This window comes from Scleropages formosus, chromosome 4, assembly GCF_900964775.1.
Source record: "Scleropages formosus chromosome 4, fSclFor1.1, whole genome shotgun sequence".
NCBI lineage: Eukaryota > Metazoa > Chordata > Actinopteri > Osteoglossiformes > Osteoglossidae > Scleropages > Scleropages formosus.
Window position 1 is genome coordinate 30,358,807 of NC_041809.1, and position 21,542 is coordinate 30,380,348.

The 21,542-nt window shown below is 37.1% G+C and overlaps 1 protein-coding gene across 2 annotated transcripts in view; it reads right to left on the reverse strand.

Annotated features, from left to right (window-relative positions):
• Positions 1 to 21,542, reverse strand: part of gabrb4 (gamma-aminobutyric acid type A receptor subunit beta4) — a 47,283-nt gene that overhangs the window by 6,674 nt on the left and 19,067 nt on the right. For both annotated transcript variants that reach the window (XM_018751752.1, XM_018751750.1), the window contains exons 4-6: positions 15,245 to 15,312; positions 7,385 to 7,605; positions 521 to 603 (exon numbers count right to left, since the gene is read on the reverse strand). In XM_018751752.1, coding sequence (XP_018607268.1) covers positions 521 to 603; positions 7,385 to 7,605; positions 15,245 to 15,312 — 372 coding nt within the window. The remainder of the gene's footprint in view (positions 1 to 520; positions 604 to 7,384; positions 7,606 to 15,244; positions 15,313 to 21,542) is intronic.

The window sequence follows — 21,542 nt, forward strand, 5'->3', positions numbered from 1 at the left end:
TGCTTCATGGAATTTTCTGACATTCAGGAATATTGTACTCAGATGTGTCTGGGTCACCTCTCCGTCTGGTGTAACAGTGTAATACACTGTTGTATTGATTTCTGAAATGTATGCCATTTTGGAGAAAAATGTTTGCTCAATGAATAAATGAAAATGTAAGTATGCTTTTAAGTTAAGCTTTTTATCATTTTAGTTGTCCATATGTACAGAGCTAGTTTCAGTGCTTTTACAATTTCCCAGTTTAAAAAACATTTTTTTCCTGCTTCCGAAAATAGCTTAAAAAAATGCGTCTACATGTTTAATTTGATCTCAGTGGTAGCAGTGAGCGAACGTGAAACACAAAGAAAGCAGATTCTCTTTGATTTGAGACAGGTGAAGGATGCCAGGCATTCAAGTTGGTTTCCTGGCAGTTTTAAAATGGATGCTGTGCTATTCACCGAAATGGCAGGATGACATTATGCTGAAATATACTCATAGGCTCAACCTGTTTTGCTGAAGTAGGTTTCTGAGGTCTACCTACAGCTCTCAATTTCTAGGGTGCAGTTCTGTTCATCAAGGGGGTATCTTCTCAGATCCATCATGCAGGCAGCTGTTGTGGTTATTCTGAAAAGGAGAATGAGAAAAGAGGCATGGTTACCTTGGTAACCTTTTGGAAATTGTAGCTTAGTCTTGCCTGCTTCGTGTGACACTAGTAATGAGTAATGTTCGACAGCCCTTGTCATGCTTTGAAAGAAGGATGAAAAAATGTAACCACTGGTGGATGAGCAGTGAATACAACCTGTCTAATACCCCGCTTTTTAGGGGGAGAAGATTTTCAGGCATGAAGGAGAGGGGGTGGGGAAAGGAAATATGCAAGCTTGTTTTCTTGGATTTTATTCACCGGTTCTGTTCCCCAGTTTCCCTCTGTGCTTCATTTGACACTTCATATGATAAAAATATACGCAAAGACTGCTTCCAACTCCAGTTCACAGTGGACAACATGGCACAGAAAGCCTCAGACCTCGCCCTGAACTAGAACAAGCACATCTATATAAAACAGTACCCTATGAATTTGCTACTCATCAGTTCTCTGACTTAAAAGGCAGCTATAACCAGTATTGCAAAGATGCAGCCATCTACAAGCGCTAAATTTACTTTGAACAGATAGTGGAAGACACCAGGTGAGAACAAATCCAGCAGGCTGTGATCAATAGCGGTGGTTTACCGTTGCCAAGATGATTAAGTGTTTCATGGGTTCAGAAATGCCATAATTATACCTGGGAGAAAGCTGATAACAAAACTGTTTTGAAGACTCACAATAGAACTAAAGACAGGGCAAAAAAGCTGGCCACATAGAGGAAAATCAGAATAAATGTTTGTTTAAAAAGACTACGCGTGCCAAAACTGGTTATTTGGTACATAATTCCCCGATTAACATCCAAGTAAAACCAAGCAGGAAAAAATAAGAATGTCAGTAGATGGCTAAAAATTCTTTTTCCATTGCAAAGAACATGCCTCTAACTACAGTTCATAATTCAGGATCATATCATTTGTGAAAACCAGTGATCAGCTTCCAGTTCGAGAAATATCCAGGCCATAACCTCTGCACCATAACCAATATGATATGCTTTGTATCATGGATATTTGGTATTTCTTACACTTGAATCAGTTCCTTGTTCTCCATACCTTCACTTTTCATTCTTTTTTTCATGAAGTCTGGTATGGGCCAATATTTATTTAATCTGTTCATAAGGGCCTTTTACGTTCTTTTTGGCAAACGAAAATGGATTTTTGTTTTGTTTTGGGGCATACTTGTGGTTTACTTCTTGTAGTTTTTACACTGAACTTTGGTAGATGTAGTTCTCTTTGACACTTTTATGTCTCCATGCTGGTTAGCAAGGAGCAAGAGTTTTTAAGCTTAGAGAAACACCTCCATGTTTGAACACGTGCAACCAAATGCGCCTCCATCACGCTGCAGAAAAAAGCAGTACTGAAGAAGGAGTTTTTCATGGCTGAACAGTGCTACAGTTTTGACTTGTTATGTCAGCTACCTGACCTGACCCCAAGTGAATATTCGTTTAACGTGTTGAAGTCAAGACTGAAAGAGCAAAAAAATAAAAGAGGCAATAATTTAAGATGACTGCAATACAAGCTCAGCAGATAATCATCAAAATATATACTGAGCATAGTAGCGTCTATATGTTGAACATTTCCATATGTCGTAGTTACTTCATTTCACGGAACTGCTACAAGGTACTAAACATTACTATTTTATGCATATAATGTGCGCGTCTCAATACTTTTGATACAATGAAACGGATGCACTTTATATAAACGATACTGCAGATTGCTAGCTGTTAATGTGAGTGAAAACATTCTCAGATTTAATCGTACATGCTGCAGCTATGCAATGTTACAGTTAATAAAAACAAATAAATAAACATTTTGGAGAGCAGCAACATGTGCCTGCCTGTAAAATACTGGAACAGTTTCAAATTGTTACTCTTAACTTGCTGGGTGTTAAACAGGTTTGCCCCAGATTTAGCATGCTTTAAAAAGGCCCTAATCCCCTTTAATCCTCTGTGACTTCTCATCTCACAAAGAGAAGGCTATTTTACTTCAGAAAAGACTCTAAAGGAAGCAGAGTTGCTAGAGCCCTTTAACAACACACAGTCCCACAACTGGATTGATATGCCAATTAAAGTTGAGGAATGATGCAGTTTCTTGGTATGGAAATCTGAACTAAAAGCATTTTTTGAGCCTCTTGTGAGGCCGTGCCTTGTGTTGACCAAGTACAGACTTCAGAGTACCGCATATTGTATTCCACTTGTGCTATTCTTATTAGCAAATGTGGGAAAACATTTCAAATGAATAACGTTATGAAGTGATATCACATGTTCACCAATAAAAAGTGCAAAAATGCAAAACATCTCCAAAAATGTTTAATATGTATTGCTATTGTCTGCCTGCTTTTGAAAGTGACAGACAAAGTGAACTTTTTTCTTTATATCATAAACATCAGTGAATCATCAAAATGTGTCTGTCCAGGGTGTACCCTATTTTACATCCTATGCTTCCAAACTGCAATACCTCTAAAACCCCTGGATAAGCAGTTATTGAATGAATCAATGAAAATATTGCATTAAAATCAAAGCAAGGAACAATAATTTTGTTACAGATTTGATACAACATGTTATGTTTTCATTATTACGCATAACATACCTTTTATGTTGGTATTTAATAAATTTTAGGTTATATTTTTCATCTATGAACCTATTTTCCATAAGAAATAAGGGAAATCACCAGTGATTTCATTTAATGAATTAATCCAGATACGTCAGGGAAGGATATATAATTCAATTTGCTCGTCCTACTTGATTATAATTCCTACCACACCTGCGAGGAAGCAGAGGGCAACTGAAGACAACCAGTAAGTCTCAGTTACTTGACAGGTCAGTGCCAAATGGCTACACAATGAATAGCCAAGATAACCCGATTTAAACACTCTCTCCTTCTGTTAAACTGCAGCAATTACTTCCACTGCTGCAGGGCTTCCAGTCAAAACTGGTGAGTGACAAATGTACCGTAGTCCAGCCTCCGCTTGAACTGACTCAGCTACTTTGAGCTGGAAGAATATGTACTTACAATTAATTTTTAATTACATCATTTAGCATGGTGTATACCGTGTGTGTGTATTAAGCAGCCATACACACGCTGGTGCCTGGAGTATTTATCATTTGTGTAGAAACAAATTTATTTATTTATTTTGTTTCAATTTAGAAATACACTATTGACTATTGAAAACTGTTACATCCACCAAAGTGAAGACACTATTCAAAGAAAGGATTTTAAATACTTTTCCTGTTGCTATACCCCACATGTATTAAGAACTGTACATACTGTGTTTTATTAACCGGTTTTATTCAGTGGCCCATCTATGTAAAGATGAAGAGCTGCCATGTTAAAATCTTTCTTGTCTTCTCACAGAAAATCTATGTCGTTACAAAATACTCCAGCAGACTGTGGGAGTTGTGCTATTGACAGCTATGAACTTGTCCTTTTATCTAGGAGAAAAAGCTGTTTTGATTACAGAAAAAAATGGCATTATCAATTGACATAATTAATCTTATTCAGTGTGCTGAAAATGGAAGAAAAGATGTGTGCACAAGTAACCCAAATTCTACCCCTGTGTTGCGCAGTCTAATTCTTCTTTTTGTTAATTTGCCCCTTTGTGTCTTAATATTAGAAAGCTCATATTAATTGAGACTCGTGAGGCCGAACCAAGATTCCTCTCTGTCAGAAAAACTGACTCCATGTGGCTTTTTGGGGAAAAATTAATATTTTTCACCACCTAAACAGATCCGTTGGTCTTTTTCGTTTTTCCGAGGTTCAGAACAATCGCATCAAAATGTCTCTCTGTCCTTAGCGTCCACGTCTAAGAATGGATAACAGGCACCTTTGTTCTTTTCATAAACAAGTGGAGCTATTTGTATTTATTACTATTTCTATTTTAATCCTCATTTTACATACCGCCCTCCCCGAAGCCTGAACTTTACACTTCCTGTACGCTGTTTTCTTCGGCAGCCGCATAACCTCTAAGCGTCTCATCTCCCTTACTTACTGTAGCTGGCTACCTTTGCTCTGATGTACCTGGTCTTGTTTCAAAGACACTAAAAACTGTTACAGACCCTTCAAAAGCACTTGTGACCCATGGCCCCCGATTCTTCCAAACTCACAGCGTACACTCCTACACGGAACAGGCGGCTTTCATGGCGCTCTTTCATTTTTACCGCGATTCCGCACGCTCACCTACTGTAATAACTAAGTAAATGTGAGGTTTTACTAAAAGCACAAAACCTGGCAGAGGAGATCAACGAGCAGCTCCACAGCAACCATTTTGTACCACGCATCAGGCATTTTAGTGCCGCGGCTGCCTTGTCACAACGCGGAGGTGCCCCGCACGTCACCCCTTTGACGATGGAACCAGGGTGGACAGGCTTCTCTCTCTGCGAGCAGAGGCTATGAGACCCGGCTGCCAGTGCACGTTCCCAAGGGAGATGCATTAAAGTAAGCATTTAACAGCCCATTAATTTCTTGCGACCAGACGCTGGAAACCTCACTCATTTATTTCACAGCCTCCTTCTGCCCCTGCGAAATCACCACATTTGCTGCCGTCTTCTCTTCCAGCATAAACCTGTGCTATACATTTCAAAGGAAATTTGCTGCAGACTGTGTTGTTTTGGCACTTCATTAAAATAGGCCCTCCTAGCACACAGCTCAAATACATATATATTATACATATTCATATTCACAAGTGTGTCTATATATATATATATATATATTTATACACTTGTGAATTTGAATATATATGTATATCTACACACTGTACACATATTTTCAAATTTTTATACATTAATTACATTGTGGTAATTAGGATCTCTGTGGTACTGCCCAGGGATCTATCGATCCCTTTTTTTTTTATAACACCATATCCTGTTAGGGTTGAGGTGATTTGGAGCATTTCAGAAAAAAAAACAGTCTATGCTTCTTCTACTTATGACGGGAGGGCAATCCATCGCAAGGACCTCATACACCTCAAGTAATGCTTTAACAGGCAGCAGTTCAAGTGAATTTTTTATTTTTGAAATGTGGCAAAAACCACAAAATTTCACTACTTTCCTAGTCACCACTCAGCCTCCGGTGCGATACATGTTAATATGAAATGGCTCAAAATAATGACCTATTCGGATATTCATCCATCACTCATTCACTTTCCAACATCAGCTGTATTATGATGTTAAACTATACATTTACATGTGGCTATACAACACACTGGCACACTATTCTTACTGGAAGTAAACCACAGGAGCTTCGAAGATTACTCGTGATCAAGAACCATGAGAAACAACACCTTACCCCAGTTAACAGAGTCACTGAAAGTTAATACCAGCAGATTTATCAGCATTTCTCTCAGATCAACTTGAATTTCAAAATATTTAGTGAGCAATGTCTACTAATTTGTACTATTTATGATTTGCTAGTCAATGATCTCTCTCAGTGATGGAAGGACATGCAATTATTGGTTTTGTTTAAAAGCAAAAGTTAGGACTCTCAGCATCCCATTACTTTACATTGCTAAAAAAACTAACAAATACTCTTCTGGAAACAGTTAAAGTAAAATTATGTACATTAGGGCAATATGTTTCCAAACAGTAAGTAAGATACTGTGACTGTTTTAATTTAGATAAAATGTACAGAAGGATTCAAGGACAAAAATATAAAGATGTTTTGTAATCTGTCCCTAAAAATGCATAACACTGTGGAGTGTGTCTCTAATGGGGGAGGGAGGATCAGTCGATGAGGTTTAACAGTTTAACAGTACACGTATGCGTGAAAAAACAGGAAAGGGATATGTTTGCATTATGTCTATAAAAGCAAAGCCACAACATATGTTAGTCCATCAAGTCTACATTATTAATGCTTGCCTCTCATCGACGCACATGCGGTTATTTATTAACAGATGCTTCTAATATACCCGGAGAAATGGATGCCGGTTGTATTTGTTTCTGATCTGTGGTTATTGCACGTGGCCATGAAAGGTGATTAAAGATCAATTACTAACAGAAATAAGAACATAAACTCATCCTTTCTGATGAGCCGCAGCAAGGAACAAAAGAATAGTTATGCAGAAGAATGTTTAGTCATGCTACAGTTGTACACACACACTGTCTGAAACTGCTTATCCCAAGCGGGGTTGCTGTGAGCCGGAGCCTAACCCGGCAACACAGGGAGCCAGACTGGAGGGGGAGGGGATATACCCAGGACGGGACATCAGTCCATCACAGGGCACCCCAAGCAGGACTCGAACCCCAGACTCGCCAAAGAGTGGGACTTGGCCAAACCTGCTGTGCCACCGTGCCTCCCACTGCAGTTTTATAGTAACAGTTTAAAAAAGCAAGAGGAGAAAAAAAAAACAGATACTAAGGAAGTGACTAGTTAAATCAAGGGAATTTTTACCTACAGCATAACCTTGGACCTTGCACAACGTAATTGGATACCGCTCAACAGATAAATGACACCAATCCATCCCAAAGTCAAAAATTCACCAAAGTTTGATTGTGGAACGAAAGCCACGCAAAACCAGACAAACACCTCACGGGAAGATCCGTATCCATATTCAAACCTGCAACCGTGCAGCTGTGAGGAACAGCGCTACCCAGTGAACACCTCATGTTCTTCCTTCCTCGGTGCTCCCAAAATGTCTACCAGGTGAGTCATGCACACTACAGTGAAAGAATCTCATTTTAAGCTTTCTGACAGCTGTAAATAGACCGCAATGGTTTCGTTTTGAAATGTATGTCTAAAAAATGGAAGTATATTAACCAACGTCAAGAGCAGAACTTACCTGAGTCCATACAGAACTGTGCCATCAGGATGCAGTCGAATCATGCGGTTCTTCACAGTCACTCCATGGAGGAAAGACTTCTTGTCGTTGAGGAAGTAGGTGTCGGGGAGCCAGAGCTGGTCGGCGACACGGTTGTCCAGAGTTAGGTTGAGGGGCAGCTCGGCATAGGCCAGCCGCTTGTCTCGCCAGCTTTGCTGGAAATACATTGTAATAGTATAATCCTGCAATAGGGAGGAAAACAGAAAAACACTGTTATCAGTCACTGGGAGGCAACAAGCCAAAGTTACCACAAAGCAATTACTGAGGTTTTTTTCAGATATATGATTATTTGGAACAGTACATGAAAAGTAAGATTTTTTGGGAAATCATGAACAATATTTATTACGACTTTCCTACAAGCTAATTATGAGAAATAGTCAATTCTGCAAAAATACTTAAAAACTGCAAAGAAAAATGAACAAGTGAGTACTAATAACACCAAGTCCTGGTTTATCACTCTCATTAGAATCTGGCAATACTGCTGTAATATGGGTGGCCCATCTTATTATCCTTGTAGGTTTGAAGACAATGTTAATCACATTAACATATAAACACTGGAAACAAAGAAACAGATGTTAAAAAGCCATATATAAACTACATTATTTTAAGAGGATTTATGTGTGATACAGTATCTTCTTTCCTTGGTTCGCATAGTAGGGCTCCTACAGTCCCTGGGGTGAACCTGAAAAGTACTCACAAATGCTCACGGCCACAGATGAGCATTCATGCATAAATGCCCCTTGTATTGATGGTACTGTGCAATTCTGCATTTAGCCCCCTATCTATTTGTACATTTACACAACTTGCAGCATTAATGGAATGTATGGATGTTCACGGCACTTGTAAAAACCTCTTAGAAATCATGGGATGAGAATGCACTATAGATCGGCTTCCTTTCTGCTTCACTGACTGTGGCTTTCACAGTGTCTTTACTGCGTTTCTCCCTATTTGTCTACATGTGATAAAGAATTAACTGTAAGATCTTTCTCAGGCTTCGGAAGTGCGTTTTAATGAAAAGGATCAATGGCTAATATTTATTTCATGTATAATTTCAAAATGGGGCATAAGGTAGCTGTAGCTAGCCCCAAGGCAATCTGAGTGGAGTTTGGAGTTTCTCCTGACGGTCACATGAATTTGCTTTGTCTAATCCAGTCTTCTATCAGCATCAAGAGAAATGCTGAACTGGTGACCCTAAATCAGCCTTGTATTTGTGGTACTGTGAAAGTAAATGCTCTCATCAGTGCAATCTGCTTTATTCGTATAACTGACTCGTTAAGTTGAAAACATTTTATCAGATGGAAAAAAAATATTGGCTTTTACAGTTGAAAGGTGTGGATAGTTTCACCATAAGTATAAATTCGAAGTTAAGGGCAAAAAAAAAATAAGTATGGAACTGGATTGAATAAAGTAAAAGAAAGTAGACAGCAAATGAAAAAATACATTTCTAACTCAGGGTTAAAAAATGCGTAGCAAATGTCAGAAAAGCCTTGACATGTTTTTCAATATTGTCACCGGTGTCTGGACTTGCTTCAGTTATGTTGTTTAACTGGATGGAAATGTTTTGTTTATAATTGAAAGACTTTGATGTTATTGTATATGCTAAAAGTTCACTTTTATGATGGTGGACAGACATATAGGCCTACCTATTTGAGACTTGAGGAACGATGCAGTCACACCATTAATTTAAAGAACTTGTGGGTATGGGTTACTTATTTCTAAATTGCACCCTTTCAGCAAGAAGTCTTAATAACTTGCTCAAACTCGTCTTCATACTGGATTTTGCCATTTTGTTTGCTTTCCATAAGTGAAAATCAATCATATTAACTCTGGAATTTTCAGTAATTAACAACTGTTTTGCACTGATTGTGCACAGTGAAAAAAACACTAGAAATGTTTTTATCCCAGTTATGGATTTAATCTTCATAAGGTACTGTAATACTCTGCACTTGCGATAAGACACGTGAATGGATTAAAACACACTGGGTAAATACTAAAATATAACACATGAGAGGGTGTGCCTTACTGCGAATAACAGCATAAACTGTGTTGCAGCCAAAGTTGATATTGACTTTATATAATTACTTCAATGGGAAAAAAAAAAAAAATCTATTTTGTGGAGGAAACAAAACCATCAGAATGTTTAAATGTTTTATTGAAAATTCCCACAATTTCACTAGTAACCTAGCAACAGGTTTAGCTTTTGACTGCTGTGAACGATTGCTTTGTATTGGCATCATTTGTGATTTTGGAGTCGTGCATTGTTGTAACATTGCAACACATACATTGACCAGTCAAAATTATGACCCAGAAATGTTTATTTCATAATCTCAATTATACAATTTATGCTGCATTGTAACTGCTTTACAGCAGTTCTGCTTTCACTGGCTTTTTGATGGCCCCTTGTCTAGTGAATCCTGTTAATGGACCTATTTATGATAGAATGATGTCTGTTCCAGTTGTCCAAACTGTTGCATGACACGTTACATTTACATTTACATTTAGCAGACGCTTTTGTCCAAAGTGAGGTACATCTCAGCAAAAGTACAATTTATGCATTACATTAAGAGAAGGAGACATAGCTGCAGACATGAAAGTCTCAAGCAAACCCAATTTGTTACCTACTACTTGCTGCACCAAGGTTCATCGCTTGAGTAGGTGCATAAAACACAGGATAGACAAATCATGATACCCTGCCAGCAATTTTTTCAAAAAAATATTATAAGATACACAAATAAGCAAGTAACGTTACATCCAGCTGTTTCTTGATGAGCATAACTGAATACCTGGTTGTCTGGAAAAACTAAACATTTTTCTTTAATAAACACAGGAACACATCATTAGATAAAATGCATCAAAATAAATTTATAAAAAGGATAAAATGTAAAAATATATTATACCAATATGATATTTAGACATTGTACTTTGGCATTGGGTCTGATTTTGGTATTTATTGAGATGTATTTAAATGAGTGGGCATTAAAATTAGAGGCACAAATAATACTGTATTTATGACTTGATTCAACATTTATTTCGAAAGGTCAGAAAAGGTTTATTGCCTCCCTAAATGTAATCACCCTGTGATATTTTATTCAATCATATTAAAAGCATTAATGACACCTACAATCACCATACATTATTAATTATACAAGATGATATAGCAAATTATTCCATTTTGTTTGAGTGTGCTTTTATTAATGATAAATTGCTAATGATAAAATGCACATCTCTTGGCATGCAGAAATGGCAGTGGTACAACAAAGGGGTCTGTTTTAAGCACGATTCCTGGTATTTTCACCATACTGGGAAATACAACTAGTAGTTGGACATGCAACCACCTGTTTACCATAAAGTGCAGGTGTAAGCCTATAAGCGTATGTCTGCAGTTTTCCAACAATCTGCCTGCAACTCCTTAAGTTGATGGTCCCATCACAAGAGAAGCTGTGTGTGTTGCTACTGTTACAGGTACCAGGCAGGTTAAATGAAAACCAAGAGCACGTGCCTGACGCCCTGGATCACGAAACTCCTTTAGGTGCTTTTTACAGATCACGTGCTGACTAGATATACGAGCTGCAACAAACAGCAGTTTACAGGTGCGTACTGCAGATGTTCTCATCCGTGATGAATCTCCTTTCATAAATCTAGTCTTCAGATGCACTGTTCATGTAAAGTGCTGGTCTGCAATACTGTCTATATTGCAGAAGTGCTGAAGTAACGCAGCGGTATTGACGGAATGTATCTTTTACTTCATCCACTTTGTGTTAAGAACACACAAGAATGACTGAACATGTATTTAATATTGTTGAGATGTTCAATAATTTTTAATATATTGCTACTTAGTGTATCTATACCAGTGGTACAAAACATTATATTATTATTATTATTATTATTATTATTATTATTATTACTATAAATTCAACTGCAGTTTAGTCCTTCTTTAAGCACTAAACGGGGGGAAAAATCTGTGCGGCTATTCAACTGAATATAAAATGACCTACATTCCACACAATGTTAAAGCTATGAAAACGGAATTCTAAGTGTTCCATGCAAAATGTATTCATGGTATTTTAGTTATAACTAAATTAAAACAATAAAAAAGAGAAGCTTTGCAACAGAACAATATTAAATCTGTGAAAAGAAACCCTAATACTGCATGAATGGGTATAAACATTTAGTGAAAAAATATTATTCAGGATGTAAACTTTATTTTGTTGTACAACAAATGATTTATCTGTTTCTTCTTTTGTTATTCAGAATATATTTTTGGTGTAGTAAGCAGAAATTTTTTTCGAAGGAAACATTGCATACATAGGCTGTAGCATTTGTTATATTATGCGCTATTTTGTTCAGGACTCGTTGTAACCTTCTTATAGTCTGATTCAGCACTGTTTCTATTCTTAATTTTTCAGATGTTCAGGGTAACAAAAATAAAACTTGATATCGAAGAGTACTTGCAGGGTCATCAAAAACACTTATGTAAAAAGCATATTTCATAATAACACCACCATAAATAAATCAAAGAATGTTAGAGCTAAAAAAGAATAAATTACAGCATGTGTGTCTATTAAAATACAATTTCAAATGTACCAAATGCTTTTTGATAGTAGTTATAGCAGACAGTTGTTTGAGTAAAAATTATTTTCGTACATCTGAAGCATTCTCTGCTGCAAACAGCCATGCCATATTCAATAACAAAAGAAAAAGAGTGGGCAAAACTCACTGGAGACAGTGGACAGCACAACAACCGTAACAGTAAGAGTAACAGTAGCTCTCTATTGCCTGAAAATGATTAATAACTCTCTCTCTCACACACACACACACACACACACTGTCTGAACCGCTTGTCCCATTCCGGGTCACGAGGAGCTGGAGCCTAACCGGGCAACACAGGGCATAAGACTGGGGGGGAGGGACACCCAGGATAGGGCACCAATCTGTCACAAGGCACCCCAAGCAGGACTTGAACCCCAGACCCGCCAGAGAGCAGGACCTGGTCCAACCCACTGCACCACCACGCCCCCTGTTGATTAATAACTGAAATACCAATTTATATATGTACTGTACTGTTAATAGAAATGTAATTAGCCTGCACACTACTGCCAACTTGGCCATTGGTTCATTTAACTTGGAATGCTGTGTTACCGGGTAGGCTCCGGTTCCCGTGACCCCGTATGGGACAAGCAGTTCTGAAAATGTGTGTGTGTGCAATTTTGCAATCATTTTGCATTAAAATTACTTTAAACTATGCACCTTTGCTTCATTCATAAATACGAATATACAACGATACACTATATACGGTACAAGACATGAAGACACGGTACTTCAGACGTGCAGTTGAAATGTGTACTTCATCACAGATAAATGGGATTAGGCATTATAAAGTAAGTTTAGTTATAGGTATTCATTTTAATTATGAGTTTAAATAGCTTTTGTTTTCACAGGAAGAGGAAAGTTTTTACATTATGAAGTACTACAAAACCATATTCTGTCACAAGGAAGCTATATAATCAAGATGATTTTCAGTAGTCTGTTATGATCTAAAATTCCCTGCACATTTTCTTTTGTTGTCATTTGTATATGGGAATGGCTGAACCTCACACACACACACACATTTTCGGAACCGCTTGTCCCCTACGGGGTCGCGGGGAACCGGAGCCTACCCGGCAACACAGGGCGTAAGGCTGGAGGGGGAGGGGACACACCCAGGACGGGACGCCAGTCCATCGCAAGGCACCCCAAGCAGGACTCGAACCCCAGACCCACCAGAGAGCAGGACCATGGTCCAACCCACTGCGCTACCACAGCCCCTGGCTGAACTTCAATTCTGCCTAAATTACAATTTAGGTTAGAAGACCATTTTATTCTGTGTATTTCTGAGACAAGGACTATCACAGAAATCACTTCAAAAATCACAATCACAGGAAAAAATAAAACTAAATGTATCACAGCTCTTCCCTTAGTTTCTACAGTTTCATGAAATAAATCCTTCATAATAATGCATCTTATTCAGTAAGAGTGTAGCTCTTAAAAATGATGGTCACCTATGTATATATATATATATATATATATATATATATATATATATATATATACACACACACACAAAAAAAATGTATAATATATATATATTCAAAACATTGATGTGTTCAATGATGTTCTGTAGTCTTAAAGATTTAAAAATTATCCTGCAGTTTGGCATAGCTTGTGGCAGACAGGTTACAATTATCTAAGGAAGTAAGGCTAATTATGTATCACCATAAAAATGGTGGAGGATGAAGGGGCAACATGCCATATACTGATTTCATTTTAAAGAAATATGATTAGATCATGTTTAAGACCTGATATTGTAATGCAATTGAGAAACTGGAGGAGACAATGTGCCTAGAAACACTCTGCATTACACAATAATCAAAATGATATATATAGACATGTGTGTGTATATACATACATACATACTATATATATATATATATATATATATATATATATATATATATATATATATATATATATATATTATGCATACTTATTAAAACACGATCCACTTTTGCAAACTGTTAATGAATGTGACTTCATCAACAAGCTAAAACATTTTTAAATTATTTCAAAATTATGGATGTGACAAAGTAAACACTGTAGAAGCATTTTATCAAGTTACTTGCAAATCTACAAATGTCAGATCTCATTCAACTGTAATGTTGTGTAGAATCTATGGATTTTGGAAAACACATTTTATTATTTTTACTAGTATACTTTATCAATGAACATTCTCTTATTATGTTTATATTCTTGACTAAGTTTTGTTGTGGCTGACTACTGTGGGCTGGATGGTTTGGGTGTAATTTGACGCACATAAAATTGCAAAAGCTCTGGCCTGAGCTTTCTGTGCAACTGTTTTTGTCCTTAGAGCTAAATAACTGTATAGCCTCATAAAAAGCAAATGGACATTACCATCTTCTCCATGCAACATGAAGTCTTGTGATCAGGATTTGAACAAATCAAACATTTATTAAGCCTTTGAAAATGTTGCAGACTTGAGTCCAGGAGTTCATTCATGCTACTGCTGATCAGTGAGGTTTTATGTAAAAAATGAGCAGGTATGACGTACTTGAGAAAATACATAAGAAATGAATGTGGATTGTCCACTTTTAATTTGAATAGTCTCTAATATTATCTAGTTGTATAGCTTTCAGAAGCCACTTGCATGTCTTTATGACTCTTTTAGTAAATAACCAGACTCCAGAAAGATCTTGTCAAGGGCAAGTACACTAGCTTCTGAAAATGTTTCAAATTCATTTTGATATTTATCATGATCATAGTTTAGCGTGACAGATTATTATATCAGCATTTTTGACAACTTTTATGAATTATATGAATTTATGAAAAAGAAGGCTGGCCAACAACAGTGTGAAGTGGAAGAAAAATACTTGGAAGGAAAAACAGTGATGTTTTTCTACTGCTGTGCCTGCAGATTAGTCATATATCTTGTAAAAACACAGTGGGTTTAACATATGTGACACAAGGCTTTTTTGGTGATTTGCGATATTTCACACACAACAAATGAGTGTGGAGTACTTTCATTCTGAATGAACTATGGTAATACAGTCGTGTTCATACAGTACACACTGCTGCAAGTCATGCAATGCTGTCCTCATGAAGCACTGTTATAGAATCATTGACTCTTTGTTGGACACAACAGCTCATGGTTTAAGTGTCTGTTTCAGTTTCTTTTCTATTCACTCAAACATTTTTATGTTTTATGATATGAAACAATGACAAAACTGCATGGATGTTTACTTGATTAGACAGGGGCTCTTTACTTACCATGTTGACTTCTGAGATGGAGTCAATGCTGGCAATGTTAATGCTCATTCCCACGATGACAGGAGGACCTAAAAAAGAACAAGCAATGCACTGCACTGTCAACAAAAAACTATCATATAGATGTATTCAAAACAATAATAGTTTTGAAGCAGTCAAAAGATTCTACATAGCATATGACACAATTTATGTAATGTAAATTATATGAAGTGATTTAATACAGTACTTGATGTTACACAGGCATAACACTACATTTAGCCAGAAAACACTCAGACTAACATGACAAAGCATGTATCCCTGTTCCAAAATGCCTGATACAAGCCACTGTAACAGATGTGAGGTTGGGCCAATTTTTGTGAGTAAAACTGTTGAAGTAAAATTACTGTGCAATGGACAAAAAGGGATACATATTCTCATAAGCCTACATAGAAGTTTTGCGTAAATGAGAGCTGAATGGATATACTTTGGATCCCATGACCTTGAACATTTTCAAGATCTGCAAAAATTGAACTTCTGCAGCACAAATGACAAATAAAAAAGAACTAATCAACAGATAAGCTACATTTGCTCTCTTCACAGTTATTCTATAAGCATGTAAAAACCTGAAGTAATCAGATTATTTCATAATCAGTTATCATATCATCACATAACCAACTGAAATGTGAAACTATGTACAGTACAGTGAAATCCTGTAGAGTGCATGCTTTAAAGTTAATGTTTTTAATGACAGGTACAGCTGTTCAAAAAGCAGACTAAAGTGTTGGTGTTTCTCCTCCTCAATTCACAAAGTTCCAACTTTGTCTACTGAAGCGTACGCCCTTTGTGCTTGACCTGGACTGCTTTCTCTTATTAGTCGAAAAAACACTATTTTCTGGCTGGGGAATATCGGTTCACCCCACAAGGGGTGTATTAGTTATTTTCCAGTAAGCAGCTTACTGAGTCATAACAATCAAATGAGAAGAAAAAAGGCGTTTGTTAAGCATCGTGACTGACTCTTAGAGACTAAAGTGAAAGTTCAGCCTTTTATTGGAAATATTTCTGGTCTGGAATTCAAAGACTGTCAATCTGCATGTTCCTGTGAATGCAACATGGTCTAGTGAAGGCAACGTACAATCCCATCTTACATGTCATTTAATGGAACATTCCCATTGACACAGTTTCCACCGTGACCATTTGCAAAGGTATTTTCTTATTTATTACTTCCATTTGAAGAATTTGAATAAAATTTGACAGCATACTCTACCGTCAAGGGGTTGAATTGTGTTTTATTTTTAGTGTAAATATTGCCTTTAATTGGCTTTATGCACCTGCATAACCAAATTTGCTTTGGAAAGAAAATTACATATACCAAATCAACACATGGCAAAAGCAATCTAAAAAATCAATTTCATACACTTAAAAAGGTAGCTAAGAGCTAGCTTGGGTAGAGGAAGATATCCCTAACTTACTTTCATTAAGAACTTAGAAGAATCTTTGATGTATTCTGCTGTGCTCTTCCTTGTGATTTTCATTCTCTCAATACATATTTCTGTTCAGTCAGATTTAATAAGGAGTCAATATTTTCCCTGTCCCAGAACTATCAAGATCTTTTTAGTCTAGATAGTCAAATACAGACTTGTTTTTAATGCTGTTGGCACGAAAATACTGTAACTTCCTGGGGAACAGCCAAGGTGAGCCATTGCAGCCATTGGCTTGGAAGATGTAGTCTTTAATCTCATCTTGGCTGCATCTCAAGATGCTGCAATGTATTATGTATCCATCAGTGCTTGGTTCTCCACATGTTATCAGAGTACCTCTACAATCTCTGCTGGGACTGAAAGAAAGTAACTGAACTGTGCAAAAAACCGATAAAAAAAACTGGTTGATGATTTTGAACTGTTTGCTCTTGAAATTTACTTCATGACAGAACAACTAATATTTTATTTTGTGCTCCCACTTAGTATACATGGCCAATTGCTTTTGAAAGCGAACAAAGTCAGGGTTTAACTCATCTGAATTGAGCATCATAAACAGCATAATTTTAATCACGTTAAACTGAATGCCTTAGATGGCCCTACCTGGTCATATTAATGAAAGAATATATATTATTTGAAAATACCAGTTCATTATAAACTGTTTGTGTTTTTCATTTTATTATTTTCATCAGTTCATCAGACATCACAATGAATGCACTTCATTCTAAATATTTGATGTACTTTATCATTTCCATGTGTGAATTTTTGAATTTTCATATTAATTTTGCTTCTGTCACTTAGTTTCACTAATGATTAAATCATTGAATAATGAATGATATATAGTGTCATTTGTTTAAAAAAATCCTTCAGTCAATGATATTTTATTTTAATATTTTATTTTCTTACTAAATAATCTGCATCATCTGAAACGTATCTGCTGCTGGGATCCTTAGCCATTTTTGCATTATCTACTTATTCTTCCAAGTCCATAATCCTGCAGCTGTCTTGTACGTCACAGTTAGAATAAAGTGGTAATAAAAATCAGAATTTTATGTATCCTGTACACAGAACGAGCATAACTATAACAACGTTATTTTATTACATATAAAACGTTATGTTCAGAATGTGAAAAGATCAAAACTGATAATCTTTCTTCACAATGCAAACCGTAAAATGCTATTTAGCAATGCTTGCACCGCTATTTGACCATACTGTACGTACCACATGGCACATACAGTTTAACAGATATGTTACTTGAGGAGGTAGCATATAAGCTATTGATTCTCCAACACTGAAAGCATTGCTCTCAGGTTGGAGAACACTGCGAATTATAACCTTAGTCAAGCTTGCCCCATGAAAAGGATTTCACTCTGAATTTCTTTATTTGGATTTATTCACATCAAACAAGCTCCCTGTGGGGCTACGGAATGGATGGCTTGCCAACAAACAAGGTTTTCTTGGTTTCATAAATATTTTATAAGTGGTGAATTTTCAACAGGCTGATTTTTTTCATATAATGAAGCAGAGCAGAAAACAAAAGATTTCTCTGGCCAATGATGTCACAATAGACGACAATCAAAATTAAAATGGACTGTTCCAGTGAAGTGAATAACTAAGAGAGGGATACCTTAAAAGAACATATACACGGGGAACCCAGCAGAGCAAAAGAATTTTAGTTTCCTGTTCTCCATTTTTCTTTTTTTTTTTAAATTAAAGATTCCATGAACATCCATTTGACTTGTCCATATGAAGGGTCTTTGCTCCTTTGAAAAAAGCCACCAATGCTTGCATGTCCCCACCTTCCTTGAAAAGCAATGGAAATTACTACTCCTCTGTTTCCGATTCTAAAATATTAACCACTTTTGCACTCCATTCAGAGCACACACTTTCTCTTTTCTCCAAGCTTTTGGAAATCCTTCATCCATCCCCACTTATTGTTTGTAGCTTCCATGATGACATGGCAGCCTACTTGTCTTCCTCTTAAATGCCTTCAAGCATTACCATATTCCCTGGACTATATTTATTATTACTGCTTATTTGTGTGTCTTTGGCACATGTTAAGGTAACAATGAAAAAATACACTTTACATGCCAGGTTTAAAAGTTCTAAACAAATTTTATTGTCATTCTCTCTCTCTGCACATTTCACAGGTCTTGCATTCAATAACAGATCTTTTTTCCAAAGTGGCCAACACATATTGTTTCTTCAGCACAAAGAAAGTTAACTGCTGAAACTGCAGTGTGAAGTTGTCTGAATTGTCATTACAGTGCAGATTCCCTTGGATTAACTTTCATAGTTTAATTTGACCATTTTTATTAATGGTTACATTCTAAATTGTCTTTGATTGCTTTCTGGTTGGCAAGAAATAATTTTCTATGACTTTTGTCTTTGCTGAATACCAGTCTGACCAAACAGTAAAAGTTGGAGTATAATACCCACCCTGCACACAAAATTTGCAGAATGACCAAATTAAAAGCCAGTATTTTCGGGTGTTTTCTCAACAGGCAGCTCAGTTCAGCGACCTTATGCTGCCAGTGGATAGCTGACTCAGAGGCTTGATCTCTTGCCGTGAGAGCTACCACCGGCCCCGGCCGATGCCTCGGCGGGTATTGATGAGGCGCATTAAGGAGTGAGAAGTGTCTTTAATAAAGTCAGGCACAGCTCCAACTCCCGTACCGCGCCCAGAGTCTGGGCGCATGTAGAGGATATCCTGATCTTTGATTGTCTGCCAGTCTCCTCTCAGATCTCCACTGATTCCTTCGCCAAGGAGTACAAGGCCTCTGAAGAGAGATACAAATACTCTCATTTTGTTGTTGCTTTAATTTGCCTTCCGAGTCTAAAAAAGGCAGAATGCTCTTAATCCTTGCCTTTCTGTTGTTTATTCAAAAGCCTTTGATGCAGGATTTCAACATACTATAAAATAAAGTGTGTGTCAGTGAGTTCCACCGTATGGCTATAGACAATGGGAATTGTGCTTCTCCAGCACAACCTCTGCAATATTTTGGAAGATACACTGAAACGCTTTTTCATTTAGCTGAAACTTTCCTCCATTGTGACTTGCAATGTTAACCCACCCAGTGTTATTTACCCATTAATACAGCTGGGTAATGTTACTAGAGCAACTGTACAATAAGTACTTTGCTCAAGGGTACTACATCTGGAAGTGGGATTCAAATCCACAACCTTTAGGTCCAAAAGCAGCAGCTCAAACCACTACACTACCAACCGCCCTCGAAGCATAAACCTCGTAAGAACATCATTTGAATACTAGAGATCATACCAGTTGTCATTTTATGATGACAACAATACACCAAAAAATAAAATTAATTTCACACTGATGAAATTCTTGCTGAGATAGGAATCTCAGAAGCCAAACAAACCATCGAAAGGAAATAAACTGCTTCTTTCCACATGTAAATTGACCAACCCAGCAGTAGTATGTCAGTATGGAAGAGGCAATCCCACACTGGTAATTTTGACTACTATTTATCAATAAGAAGAGCACATAAAAATTATGTTTAATTGAATTTTGGAAGTCCATGCATGATCAATAATTGCTATCCAGTGTAGTGTTGTGGTGGTCTGGAGCCTATATCTGAAGCACAAACCAGAGCATATTAAGGAAACCTACACAAACAAAGAGTGAACATACCAACTCCACACAGACTTCAGCTCCAGGTCCAAATCAGCATCCATGCCCACAGTTCATGACCTGTTATGCACCAGCTAATCGAAGGTCAAAACAACTATGAGAAGCTAGTATAATGGAACCTGACCAATTAAAAGTGAAATTTTATAAGCTTGCAAATAAATGTTAGTATAAGGTCTTACACAATTTGAAATACACACACACACACATTATCAGAACCGCTTGTCCCATACGGGGTCACGGGGAACCGGAGCCTACCCGGCAACACAGGGCGTAAGGCCGGAGGGGGAAGGGACACACCCAGGACGGGACGCCAGTCCGTCGCAAGACACCTCAAGCGGGACTTGAACCCCAGACCCACTAGAAAGCAGGACCCGGTCCAACCCACTGCGCCCCCTAATTTGAAATACATAAATGAAATATTAACCAACCAACATGAACTTGTCCCAAGCAGGGCTGTGGCAAGCTTGAGCCTCTCCTGGAAATATAGGGCACGAGGCTGAAGGGAATACACCCTGGACAGGATGCCAGTCCATCACAAGGCTCCCCAAGCAGGACTTAAACCCTAGACCCAGCACACCACAGGCACTGGCCACAATTATTACACCATTACACCCTCCATGAACAGTGGCTCATTATTTAATAACATACAATGTCATAATTTCTTTCAAATGACTTCTGAATTAAGATCCTTAATTCCAATGTATTGCTGTGAATAATTCATTTATGAGAGCAATGTGTATATTAATTAAAGTAAAATTTGTACCTTTTGGTCATCCTTACATGCTGTAATTGCTGTGTTTTGCTAAAAACTGAAGAATAACAGTTTTAAGAAAAAGTGGGAAGGTGGAGGATCGCATAAAAAAGATGCAATTGTGAATAGGGGGTTAGAATGGCCTGATTCACAGAAGATGACTGTAAATCCATATTTATGTCATTTTTAGAAAACATATTTACAAGTAAAGAATTTAAGTAATCATTTGAAACTGTGTAATCCATTTTTTTTAAAAAAATATTTTATCAATAATTCAAGTTTTGTGCTGTTGCTAAGGTTCAGGGCACAGATGAATGAACCATCTGGCATTAATTTTTTCTTTATCATAAATATCTTTCAAAATGTCCGTCTTTCAATGCTTACGAGCTTCACTAAGCAGGTCCACTGCCACACGGAATTATTTTGTTCTTTTGTACATTCAGT